Raw genomic sequence first — 13,504 nt, 5'->3', positions numbered from 1 at the left:
CCTGAAGCAGAGAGGTAGGACATTTGAATTTTTGAAACCTCCTTCAGATATGTGATTCTATCAAGTTGAGTTTGTGTTGTCTGGGTGGAAGTGAGGCCTTTAGAATCCAGCTTTTGCTCCAGTTACTCTTTTCTTAAGGGTGTCTATTTTCCCTCCATATTTTTTCCCAGGGAGCATATAGAGAAGCCAGAAGTTAGGCAGGCTTTAAATAAAGCTAAAGTCTTTCACAATTGTACATTAAAATGTGTGTTAGTTGTTCAGTAGTGTCTGACTCTGCGACCCCATGAAATGTAGCCTGTCCATGGAATTCTCCAGGCAAGAATACTGTAGTGGGTAGCTATTTCCTCCTCTCGGGGACCTTTCTGACTCACGGATTGAACCCCGGTCTCCTGCATTGCAGGCAGATTCTTTACCGGCTGAGCCACCAGGGATGCCCCATAAGTAACTCAAGTAGCACTATACTTTTACAGTCTATTTTCTGAAAATATTTCATAAAGAGCAAGTAGATAAGACTGTTGTAAGTGATGTTAAATGCCAAGAAAATATTTTTTAGGAATGCTTTTTATTTCTATAAAGTTTAGAAAGATTTATTTTAATAAGAAATTATTTCCTGTGAAATAAAAAGTAAGATTTACAGTTGTATGTTTGAAACAGTTCTTTTTAAACACCTTTTCTTGTTTTGTCTCTTTTGCTTCTCCCTGTTCCACCCCAATACACATACAGAAAGAGGCTGATATGTGCCTGTGTTTTATAAACCAGCATACTGCTTAAATTTTGTTTACCTTTCTAGTCAGTATTCCTTTTTTTTTTTTAACCATGACAATTAGGTTTCAATAGTCATACTAAAATAGTTTGTGATATTTTTCCAAATACTTGGAAGGCTACTATCATACATCTCCTGCTTTGAGTGGGAAAAGATTAGTATAGAAATCATACTCATGGTCCGTCCAGTTTAGATTCTGTCCTTACTAGAGGCATCAAGCATGTACTTCAGGTGTTTGATTCAGGAAATCAGCCTCTGAAGTTAAGGAATATACCCTAAAATATTCCTCCCTGATGTATGTATAGTATATCTTCCTTCTTTTATTCACTTTTAAAAACTATGTTTGTAATATCAGCTTTTGGGATAACACATTCCTTTAAAGTATCACTCATTATTGAAGTATTACTTTCTTTAATTTGTTCTGCGTGCATCTTTCTCAAGCTTAAGAGGATGCATCTTTATGAGATTTTTGTGACACTTTAAGTTTGTTACACTAGAAGGGCTCTACTCAAGTTGGTTTCTTCTAATGTTGTAGTGTTTCCTTTGATCCTGTTTAATATTTTAGTTTCATTTTCTGGATCATTTGCCATTCTGATTTTCTTTCTCTTGATATTGTAACTAACACCTGCTATTGTCACTGTGAATATACCGTGAATGTGGAGAAGAATAGGACATTTGAATTTTATTCCTAGTACATTCCTTGGTTTCCCATATCCTGCTGATCCTTTCAAATTCAGCAGCACCTTGAACTACCTTCTCTTAGAAATAGTTGTAGATTGTCTATTATCTTTAAGTTAATTCTGAGTGCTTGTCATCTCAAATATTTTGGATAACATTTCTGTGGATCCATTACTGACACTTTCCTATATTAAGACTCACCTTTTGTAGTGTAGTCTATCAGTTATTTAATAATTCATAAGGGGTTAGTGTCATAAGTAAACCTGTAAATTTCATTTGCTTTCTTCCTCTAGATCATTTTTAATATTTTTAAATGATTTCTAGTTCAGATCCTTAGGGATCGCGTTGTGTGTTTTCACTTTATTTCTGTCTTGAAGTAATCTTTATCCAATCTTTCAATTCAAGGTGACTGAACTTCCTAAATAGTCTTTGATGTAGAAGTATAGATGACGACCACTTTCCTCAATTTTCATGAAGATTTTTTCTTTTAAAAGGCCCCAGTTGCTTAATCAGCCTGTTTTCTCTTTAAGATACCATGTTGATTTCCTCTTAGTGAATTTATATTGAACTAACAATGTTTAAAAAAACATCTTTTTAATGTAGATTGAAGGGAGATTGAGTGGTGTCTTTGCATCGTAAATACATTTTGAACTAGAAGTTTTATTTTCCCCTTTAATATATTATTTCCACTGAATTTCCTTCAGTGCTTTATAATCAATTCATTTGATAAGTTTAAAAAATCCTAGATTTGTTTTCATTTCTTCCCAAGAAACTTTAAAAGGTAACTTTACAGAAATAGTTTCCTGGAACCTTTTTTCAAATATATACTTAAAAAAAATAAACTGAGGTTTTGGGTTTTAAAAATAAACTGAGTATTAAACAAATTAAAAAACTTGCCCAAATTCACCAAGCAAGGAGTGATAGTGTGGGGCTTTATGAATCCAAAATCTTTGATTAGCTGTTGTGCTGTATTACTTCAACCTGGAGCAAAAGATGTAAAAGGACACCCATGGAGATATTGGTTGAGTGTATAAAATTAAAGGGAAGGGATTGTGTCTTTGCTTAAGATATTATAGCTAGCACTACAGGTATATCATTTGAATTTAAATGAAAGAATATAAAATTTATATTAAACTATGTAACTACAATCAGTATAGTCTGTGGTGAGACTTCAGAAGCTTATGTTTGAGATATTTTTAATTAAATGCCATCAGAATATATAAGATTGCCAAAGTCATGTGATTTATACATACTGTGCTCTTATATTTTCTCTTTATCCAATTTACCGTAATGTGGCGATAATTTTATTTCTAGGTAGTAGGCCTATACCGATTATGTGGCTCGGCAGCAGTCAAGAAAGAACTTCGAGAGGCTTTTGAGAGGGATAGCAAAGCTGTTGGTCTGTGTGAAAGCCAATACCCAGATATAAATGTAATAACAGGTAATAAATAGATGTTATTTTTATGTACACATTCTGAAAGACTACCTCTGCAGGAAAGAGAATTGAAATACTGTTTTGGAATTATTCTGAAGTCTTTTTTTCCTTCTTTCACAAACACTACTGTGTTCTTTTCTATGGGGAGGTACCAAGATATGGTCCCTGTTCTCAAACAGCCAACCTTTGGAAGGAAGTAAGGCCTACATTAAATTGGCTCCAGTAGCTAACAGAAGGAAAAGGGTACCTTGTCTTCATGGAGGGATAAATAAAGTGCCATCAGGTTCAGTTTGACTGGAGCATAGGTAATATAAGGGGCATTGACTGTCTGGTTAGAGAATTTAGATTTATTTACTAGGAAGAGGGAATCCAAAGATTTTTGAGCAGAGGAATGAAATCTTCAGAGATAGTCTTCAGGAATACTTATCTGGCAAGTCTGTGCGAATGATTGAAATAAGACGATAGAAGAGGAAAGAAAACCAGTTAGGAAGGCTTGGCAATAGTCTCAGCAAAGAGGTAATGAGAGCAGATGGCATCTTACAGCAGTAGCAACAGCAGGAAGGAATAGAATTGAAAGTAGATGAAGACAGGGAGGGCCCAGAAAAACATGACTTTGACACCTGGTTGATTGGATTCCATTAGCAGAAAAAAGAGAAAACTACTGTTTTTGGTGGAGAAATGTAGAAAAAGATTATGAATTGGATTTCTTTTCAAACATATATTGAACTTGAGGTACCAGTCGGAGATCTCAGTGGATACATCAAGCAAAGTTGAAAGTGCTTATCTGCAGCTAAGGAGAGGATGTAGTAGAATGTGAGGGGTCTGTTATTTGCCCAGGTGATGAATACAGTCCAATGTACAGCATTGCAAATACGCTTCCAAAGCCCTGAGTGATGAAAATGGCAATTTGATGGTTGTTGGCACTAGTTACAGTTAACACCTTCCACTTGTCTGTAAAGTTTCAAAAGTCCAGAACTTTGAGGATTTCAAAACTTTGGAGGCAGGCAAAGAAAGAAGAAACATCTAAAGGGATTGAGAGGAAAGGAGTCAGAAACTTTGGGAAACAAGAAACAATAGAGTTTTCACAGCAAGGTGTGATGCAGTGTCATTCTGTGGAGAGATCATATGAGATGAGAACAGAAAAAAAGGCCTTTAGGAGATTTTTGATAACTAATCAATATTTGGGGACTGTTGGCTTATAATTCCATGTTTGTTTTTTGTTGTTGTTTTACTTTTTATTAGCAAAATTTTCAAGCATAGAATACTATGATAAACCTTCTTTGTCCATCATCTGGCTTCCATAATGACCAAACCTGTCTCATTTATACCCCTCATTTGATTCTCCCCACACTTGGACTATTTTGAACCATAATCTCAGATATCACATCCTTTCACCTACAGATGCTTTGGTATGTATTTCCAGATTGTCTATGTATTTTGATAGACTTTCTCTTCTCCCTATTGTCAACTACCATTTTTCCCTTGCTCTAACAATATTTGTTTTTCTCTTCTAAATTGCTTTCTTATTTTGCACACAGTTGTCTAGGTGAGAATTTGAGGAGGGCTCAACTTGCACATATTAAAGAGATTTTTAATGATTGGAATCCTTAAAGCCAACTTTTAGCATTGAGACTTTCCAAATATTTGAGCTTCCCAATCTCTGAACTCTGAATGACTGTATTTTCATAGATTATTTAATATACATTCTTAGATAACTAAGTTTGATCCCAAGCATTTTAATTCTAAAAGAAGACAAACCAAAGCACTTTTTTTCCTGTAAGTTTTAGCAAAGCAGAAATAATGGTTACTTTTATTTTTCTAAAGGAAGGTTTATTATTTCTACTAAAAAATGGGTCATTTCTACAAAAAGGTAGATTTTTCCCCCTTAGTAGTATATAATTAACAGAATCAGCAAAAGACTCATTTTTGAATTTATTAAGGAGAAATTTTATAAATATCAGTTCTCAGAAATTACATTCTGAATAAAAAGAGGTTTTGTCTTAGTTGAAGCCTTGGCTTAGAGATAAAAATTATGTCAAATGTGCACAGTTTAAGAAGATGAAGTGATGTGATTTGAATTGTCAGAAATTTGCAGCAGATGCAGAAGATATGACAGTAGATCAATGAATGTTAGATTTATAGAAGCGTTCTTTTCTAAAGTTGAGAGTTTCCATAGTTTATGAATTAGATATTTCTTGGCTTTATTCTTTGTATTCCGTTTCAGTAAAGTTGTTTTTCAGAAGAACCAAGAGCTCTTTTCTTTCTTGATAAAAAGCCAATGGAATGATTTAAGTTTTGTCTGAGAAATACCATTGGAATTGCAATAAATTATACACAGGGGCTCATCATGGCTCAAAATTTGGGGAGTTGGCCAGTAATAGTGTTGCCTCATGTGTTTGTTCCATGTGAACTCACATTGCTAAGTAAACTTTGAAATATAATTAACAGTTCAATAGGTCTAAAAAAGATATTAATGGAGTGGATGATAGACTTTACTCACAGTTTAATGTGTTCTTAGTGATTGGTTTGTCTGGAATACAGAATGAAGTACTCCAGACAAACCAGAATTTTTTCAATCAGGTGCAAAATTTAAGATGTAAAATCTATTCATAGTTTTAAGAGACGATAATAGAAAAGTCAATAGTATTTATTATTTAGTGATTATTAAAGTTTTAGAGAGAATGGTGAATTTTGTGATTGAGAATTAATAAAATATAGGTACTTCAAACCAGTCTCTGAGAAACAGATGTAGTTTTAGAGATAGAATGCCCTTTTTTTTCCAGTGTGGTGATGCCTGTATTGCATCACAGGGATGAGTAGAATCCTCCTGTGTAGTTGGTCCTTGTGCCTGAAGGCAAGAGGCGTATGATTTCATAGTATCTAACTAATACAGTGTTCTTGCCTGGAGAATCCCAGGGACAGAGGAACCTGGTGGGCTGCTATCTATGGGGTCGCAGAGAGTCGGACACGACTGAAGCGACTTAGCAGCAGCAGCAGCAGCAGCAACTAATACAGGGCAGCTTGAGATGTAACTGGAACCAGTTCTTTATTTACCAATAATTGCCTGCTTCAAGTACATGATGAAAGATATACTGTGTTTCATTAAATAAACTTCATCATAAATGTCCCCCAAGTCTTTTTTTAAGTAGCTTCTGTAGCATTAAAGATTGTCACCACAAAGTTATTATCTTATGTTTTTTATGTCCCAAAGTGTTAAGAAGGCAAAATGGTTTTAAGATGCCTCTGTCTATCACTAAGTTTTTGAATTAAGACCATATGGTCAATTTCTAGATTTATGAGTCATTATATCTTATATCTCACAATGTACTATAAATACTTCCTCTCTGTATCATTTTATAAAATCTTTTATTTTTCCTGTGAAGTTTGTCTGCATTTACTAATAGAAAAGCAATAATAACCTTTACTTCATTGAACATAATATGCTAAGCATACTCTAAGTGCTTAATGTTTGTTATAATAATTCTCCCTTATTTGCCTTCAAATTATAGTGAAGTAAGTAATCTTGAATCCATTTAAAATCTGGATCCATTTAAAATTCCATTTATATTAATGGTTGTTTAGTATATTATTCATAAAGTATAATGATATTTGACATATATTTTCACTAAGTTATAAAGTTATCTTTTCTGGAGATCTTTTAGATTTTAATTTAATATAATTGCATTATAGGACAAGTCTCAAATTACCAGGACATATTGAGTTTTATGAGAACTAACAAGTCTTGTTTTGTCAAGGAACAAATATGGAACCTTAAAAAAAAATTATGCCCTAAAGGTTTAGTAGTGTCTTTGTTTGGCAGCTACAGAAAATTGCATTTTCACTTTCTAGTTGTAGATTCTTTTTAAACTGAATGTTTCTCCTCATTGTGGGAGACTAAGGATAGTAGTAAAGATCACATGATAAAAGTTGAGGAACGGGAATATCACTGTATATCTAACAGGTATTGATTATTATTATATGCCAAGCAATTTATATATATTGTATCTCTTTGTGTATATCAGAGAAAAAGTTTGGTCAGTATTCTCTTGGTTCCTTCCTGCATTTCCATCTTGTTACCTTTTTACTATGGAGTAGGAAGTTATGCTATGTTAAGGAATAAGGTTTTTTGGAGGCTCACAGCACAGTCTTGTACCTCCTCTTTCCTGTTTAGTATCATCATCAGAATACTTGAGCATTTTCATTTATTCACTAAAGACTTTGATATCTTACCTATGGTTAGATTTCCAGCTGAAGTCCTGCCATCATTCTGAATGACTTTAACATACAAATGACCGATCTAGTACACTCTTCTTATCTAACCTAATTATTATTGGGTATCAACTGATACCTTAAACTCTTTCTTGAAACATTCTTTCCTTTACTGCCTTGATAGCATATTTTCCTGTCCTGCTCCCCACCCCCACCCTGCCTCTACTTACCGTTCACACTTCTTTAGCCGTTCTTCCCTAGTCACCTTTGGAAAATCTTCTTCCTGATGACCACGTAAGAGCTGATTGAAGACTGGGATGGGGGTGGGGTGAGAGGGATATATGTTTGTAGTTGAATCATATTGTTATACAGCAGAAACCAATACAACATTGTAAAGCAATCATCCTCCCATTAAAAATAAATAAAAATAAGTTTTTTTAAAGAAAAAAATTTAAAAAAAAAAAAGCTGATTGATGTTCTTCATCATTTTCTCCTATTATTAGGCCTTCTTACATCACTCTATATTACCTCCTTGGCTTCCCTGGTGGCTCAGATGGTAAAGAGTTTGCCTGCAGTGTGGGAGACCCGGGTTCAATCCCGGGGTTGGGAAGATCCCCTGGAGAAGGGAATGGCAACCTACTCTAGTATCCTTGCCTGAAAAATTCCATGGACAGAGGAGCCTGGCAGGCTATACAGTCCATGGAGTCACAAACAATCAGACACGCCTGAACGACTTCACTTTCTTTCTGTCTTTCTCTCTCCTCCTTGATAATCTTGGTCATTCCCAAGGTTCTAGTTATCATGTTTAAGTTGATCATTCTCAGATCTGTGTCTCCAGCCATCTTTTTCCTGAGTCTCAGATTTTTATATCCAGTAGCCTTGAATGTCCCATAGATAACTTAAGCTTAATACGTTCAAAATGAAACTCCTTTCTATCCTCTAAAGCATGGTTTTCCTCCTTTCCCCCCGTTTCAAGTAATAGCACTATTATTCACTTAGATGCTGAAGCCCCAGACCTAGGAAACATCCTTTTTCCTCTGAATGACAAATATATTCTTGATTCAGTGGTCCTGTTTTGGAATTTGTCCTACCAACATACCTGCGTATATACAAAATGATGATGTACAAGGTTATTCATTATAGCATGTTGTGAAATAACAGATTAGAAAGAATGCAAGTATCTGTAGCCACTGACTAGATCAAAATGTGGGGCATCCATACATTGGAATACTGTGATATGGCTGTAAAAACGTTTGAAGAAAATTCTGTGTACTGAAAATATGGCAAGGGTTATGGCAAGGATAGGGCTTCCCTGGTAGCTCAGCTGCTAAAGAATCCACTTGCAGTACAGGAGACCCCGGTTTGATTCCTGGGTCAGGAAGATCCCCTGAAAAAGGGATAGGCTACCCACTGCAGTATTTTTGGGCTTCCCTGGTGGCTCAGTTGGTAAAGAATCTGCCTGCAATGCAGGAGACCTGGGTTTGATCCCTGCGTTGCAAAGATTCCCTGGAGTAGGGCATGGCAACCGATTCCATATTCTCACCTGGAGAATCCCCATGGACAGAGGAGCCTGGCAGACTACAGTCCATGGGGTCGCAAAGAGTCAGACATGACTGAGTGACTAAGCACAGCACATAGCAAGGATAAAATGTTAAATGAAAAAGTATATATGTGGTCTTTTAGGTAATAAAGGAGAATAAATAGCAATATGTTATTAATATTTATATTTGCATAAGCAAAAGCTGGAAGGATGCGTAAGAAACTAATGAACCATTGTTGTGTTGTTTAGTTACATCTGACTATTTTGGAACCCCAAGTACTGTAGCCCACCAGGCTTCTCTGCCCATGGGATTTCCCAGGCAAGAATACTAGAATGGGTTGCCATTTCCTTCTCTAGGGGATCTTCCCGAACCAGGAACTGAACCTGAATTTCCCGCCAAGAATTCTATGAGCCATAGTATTATCAAAATTTAAAAGATTTATCAGATGGGAAACTTCCTTTATGATCATGTTTAAATTCAAATTTGGCTCCCCTTATAGCTCAGTTGGTAAAGACTCCCCCTGCAATGCAGGAGGCTCTGGTTTGATTCCTGGGTCAGGAAGATCCACTGGAGAAGGGATAGGCTACCAACTCCAGTATTCTTGGGCTTCCCTTGTGGCTCAGCTGGTAAAGAATCCACCCGCAATGTAGGAGACCTGGGTTCGATCCCTGGGTTGGGAAGATCCCCTGGAGAAGGAAAGGCTACCTACTCCAGTATTCTGGTGGAGAATTCTGTGGACTGTATAGTCCATGGGATCACAAAGAGTTGGACATGACTGAATGCCTTTCACTTTCACTTAAATTCAAATTAAGCCCTCAAACTAAGTTCTCAGCTAAGCTGAGAGCACTTTCTAAATCAGTATTGTCTATATTTAGGTTTTTGCTGTCAGAAATGTCAATTTTTTTTCTTGCGATCACACTCTATCCTTTAGCTGGTATCTTAACCTACCTTCCTTATATGTAACAGCTATTATCCTTTCCTGTTTCCTCTACTATAGCTATATCACCTCTTAGTTCATAACTATTTGTGGTGTGTTTGAAATAGACTTACCTCATTCCTATTATAGTGGCATGTTTGTTGTTTTCTGTTCTTGGGTTTTGGTTTTAGAAATGATTTTTTTCTTCCATAGTATAGCATTGGAGATTATCCAGACTGTTCAGTATGTGTGTTTAAGCCATATCTTCTGTATTAAAGAGGAATTGCATTTATATAGCTCACTTATTTATAAGGGTTTATGAAAAGTCTGGAAATTAAAAATCCATATAATTGGAATAATTTGCAATTAATATTAGTGTGCCTTATTTTCTTTTGTTTTATATGGACTTAAAGGAGCTTTTTATAAAAGGAATTTACTTTATGAACAAATCTGCTATATATGATAATTGGATATTATGCATGTGCATTATTAGCATGGTTTCAAAACAAAAAGTCAATTAATGAAGCAATTTCTAAGAATACAAATTGCAAGTGTTTTGTTACGGTACTTTTTACATTTCTGCTTTTATTGTTTTCAGAATGTTAAAAGTTCACTGTAATGATACTTTGAAAAAAAATTCGCCACAGCTTTTTATTATTTCACTCTAAAGACTAATTGACATTTATTTCTGGTTTGTTTGGTTTCTGAAGGTGTTCTTAAGGATTATTTAAGAGAACTTCCTTCTCCTCTGATAACAAAGCAGCTTTATGAAGCTGTATTAGATGCAATGGCAAAAAATCCTTTGAAAATGTCATCAAATGGTTGTGAGAATGATCCAGGTGATTCTCAGTACACTTTTGGCCTTCTGGATTGTCTGCCTGACGTTGAGAAGGTAAGCACCATAGATATACATTCTTCCTGAAATAAACCATATACTTAATGAACTGAGTACTTAGCTCCAGAGCTACAGACAATTTTTAGTTATTTGACATTTGTAGCACTAATGAGTTTTAGCTCTACCTTTGCTGAAGACTAAATAGTGTAAATCTAGAAACTGATTCTTAAATAGAATAAATCTAGAAAACAGTTTTTTCTCTTTCGCATGTGATATTAACCTAGGCATGAATACTCCTGATAAGTTTTAAAAGAGTATTGTTATCTTATTATTAAAATGATATATTTATAATTAAGTTAGGAAGGTATAGAAAAGAAGAATGGAATTTATAATTATCAATATCTAAAGCCTATATAATTAACATTTTGGTTTATTTCCTTTATTAATAGTATTTTTTAAATATGGTAACTGTTTTGTGTACATGACTTAGCCTCAGCACTTAGTGCTCACCACCACTCTTTCCTTCCTCCTTGTCTCTTCACATTTGCCCTCTTCCCATGATCTAAATCTCATACCAGTATCTTCTGGTATGCCTGCAGAAGAGAGGATGACTGGGCTTGCAGAACTAATCTTAGCCTAACTTTAGCTGTTGTTCCTTAGAACAAAAGGGAAAATAAGGGAAATCAGGCTTATCCAGATGAGGCCAACTTTGCTTATATTTCTTATCATGTGAGAGTGGAAGGTCCAAGAGTGGATAGAAATACTTTAAGCCTAATACCTTAATTCACTAGTTTATTTTAGTCATCTGAATGGCCTGTTCTCTGTCCAGTTAGATTAGGAATTTCTGTTCCCTTGGGTGGGAGAGAGGAATAGCTACAAAGAGGTAGGCAGAAGAAGGGTGGGGTGAAGGGGTAGAAATGTTCCTTCATCAATATAAGGTAAAATTATGTATCATTTTGCTTATGAGTGAAGACTCGAGTGTCAAGGAATTTAAATCACTTGCCCAAGATTATGTAGCTTTTTGGGTGTTATAGTCTATCATATGAATCTAGGCCTTTCTGGCCTTAAAGCTCATGCTGTTAATATTCTTTCTAAAAAGGCTCCAAAGTATTCCACTGAATGGATTTGACAATTTATCATTATTTGTTTTATATAAAATTTAGGTTTTGAACCTATTTGTATATATTTGTCCACAGATTTCTTTTCAGTTAGAATTACTTATTCAGATTAGAATTTCAGAGTGGAATTGCTGATTTAAATGTTGTGAACGTTTTGAGGCTGTATTAGTACATGTTTTCATATTACTTTTCAGAGGGGACATAACAATTACATTATTTGGCTGATCTTATTTCAAGGACAAAAAAATTTCTTACTTTAGGTTGCGTTTCTTGGTTTGCTCTTGAGATTGAGCCTAATATATTTTACCAGTCGTGTGTGTGTGTTAACTGTGTTAACCAGTGTTAACCAGTGTGTGACTGGTTTTGATTTCAGAATATCAACTATAGTCTACTCTAGATCCATTTGCTCCTGATTCCTTCCCTTCATAGCCAAACACTGAGCAAATGTTTGTTCTGGCAGTTATCACTTCTTCACCCTTCATTTATTACTCAACAAACTGTTATCTGGCTTCCTACCCCATCTCTGTGGATCTGTTTTTGTCAAGGTTACTAATTACCTTCTAATCACCAAATCCAGTTGTCACTTTTGGCTCCAGAAATGTTGATAATATGTCATTTTAATTTTTTAAAATAACTTTTTAAAGTGACAGGTTATTATTGGTATTTATTTCTTCAATTATGAAGAGGAAATTACATGCTTATTTTGTTAAATGATTGATCATATACCAGTATATTAAAAACATCATTTCTTTTCGTAATTGCTTAAACTTAAATAACCATTCACTTCTTAAGCAAATTCCCCTTATTGGTTTCTTCAAGGATTAAAAAAATTTTTTTTTCAGTAATTTTTTTTCATTTCTATGCTTCCCTTTTCCATTGTTTGTCTACTTAAAATATTTATTAAGAAGTGCATTGGCCTTCTTCCTAATCTGGATCACAATAGAACCTGGCCATGGTAACCTAGATTTTAAGATGGTGCCCCCTATTTATGACTACAGGATTTAACTGAACTTAAAAATGAACATTCTGTAACTCCTGCAGTTGAAGTGGGGGGGTTCTAACCACTGGACTGCCAAGGAATTCCCTCAAGATACCTAATTTAATGATAGCTACAAAAACCTGGATATTTTTGGTGGCCATTATATAGCCAACTATAGATACCTAATCTTATTAGTTTTTTGTTTATGCTTTCTGTATTTCTGTTTGCAAAAATAATTAGATACATGCATGTTTTCTCATTTCCCATTCTTTCTTACATAAAAAGTGACATAGTATGAAAAACTAAGATCCTGCATGCCAAAACAAACAAACAAATAGGTATCTTGAGATGGAGAGATTATCTGGGATTATCAAGGCAGGTCCTAAATGTAATCACGAGTATCCTTATAAGGGACGGGGAGAGGGAGTTTTGGCTACAGGCAGACGAAAACAGAGGGAAGCAGAATCAGAAGATGTTACATTGTTAGTTTTGAAAATGGAAGAAGGGTCCCTGAGTTGAGGAATGTAAGGAATACAGCTCCTGGAAAAGACAAGGAAACAGATTCTTTCCTAGAGCTTCTGCCGGAGTGTGCCCTGCCTGCTGACACCTTGATTTTAGCTCCCTGAGACTCCTTTCAGACTTCTGGCCTCCAGATCTATCAGAGAATAAATTCATGTTGTTTTAAAACTTAAAAAAAAAAAAAAAAAGAACATTCTGCCCTAATCCCCTTTTCATCACAGCCTTTGCTGTTATCTTTTTAGAGAAGGGAAGAGAGGAAAAAGTTGATGGCATATTTTCTAAGAAACTCCAGCTAAAATTTGGAATTCATTCATGAGCATTTTAGATAATGTATATTTTAACCATTCTATGAATCAAATTATGTTGTCAAAACCTAAGTGTCCTGTGTTTCAAGTTCCAAACATCCAGCTTAAAAGCAAATCTTTGAAACAACCTTCTAAAAAGTGACAGGTTGTTTGTCTATATTTCCTACTATAAACTGTGTCCTTGAATTTATCCCTGTTTGACTGTA

At 35.0% G+C, this 13,504-nt stretch overlaps 1 protein-coding gene across 1 annotated transcript in view; it reads left to right on the top strand.

Annotated features, from left to right (window-relative positions):
* SYDE2 (synapse defective Rho GTPase homolog 2) overlaps positions 1 to 13,504 on the top strand; it is a 42,672-nt gene that overhangs the window by 20,919 nt on the left and 8,249 nt on the right. The window contains exons 4-5 of the mRNA XM_013962679.2: positions 2,756 to 2,882; positions 10,253 to 10,434. Coding sequence (XP_013818133.2) covers positions 2,756 to 2,882; positions 10,253 to 10,434 — 309 coding nt within the window. The remainder of the gene's footprint in view (positions 1 to 2,755; positions 2,883 to 10,252; positions 10,435 to 13,504) is intronic.

This window comes from Capra hircus, chromosome 3 (genome assembly GCF_001704415.2).
Source record: "Capra hircus breed San Clemente chromosome 3, ASM170441v1, whole genome shotgun sequence".
Taxonomy (NCBI): Eukaryota; Metazoa; Chordata; class Mammalia; order Artiodactyla; family Bovidae; genus Capra; species Capra hircus.
The sequence above is the reverse complement of the archived record's forward strand: the minus strand, read 5'-3'. Positions and strand labels throughout refer to the sequence as shown.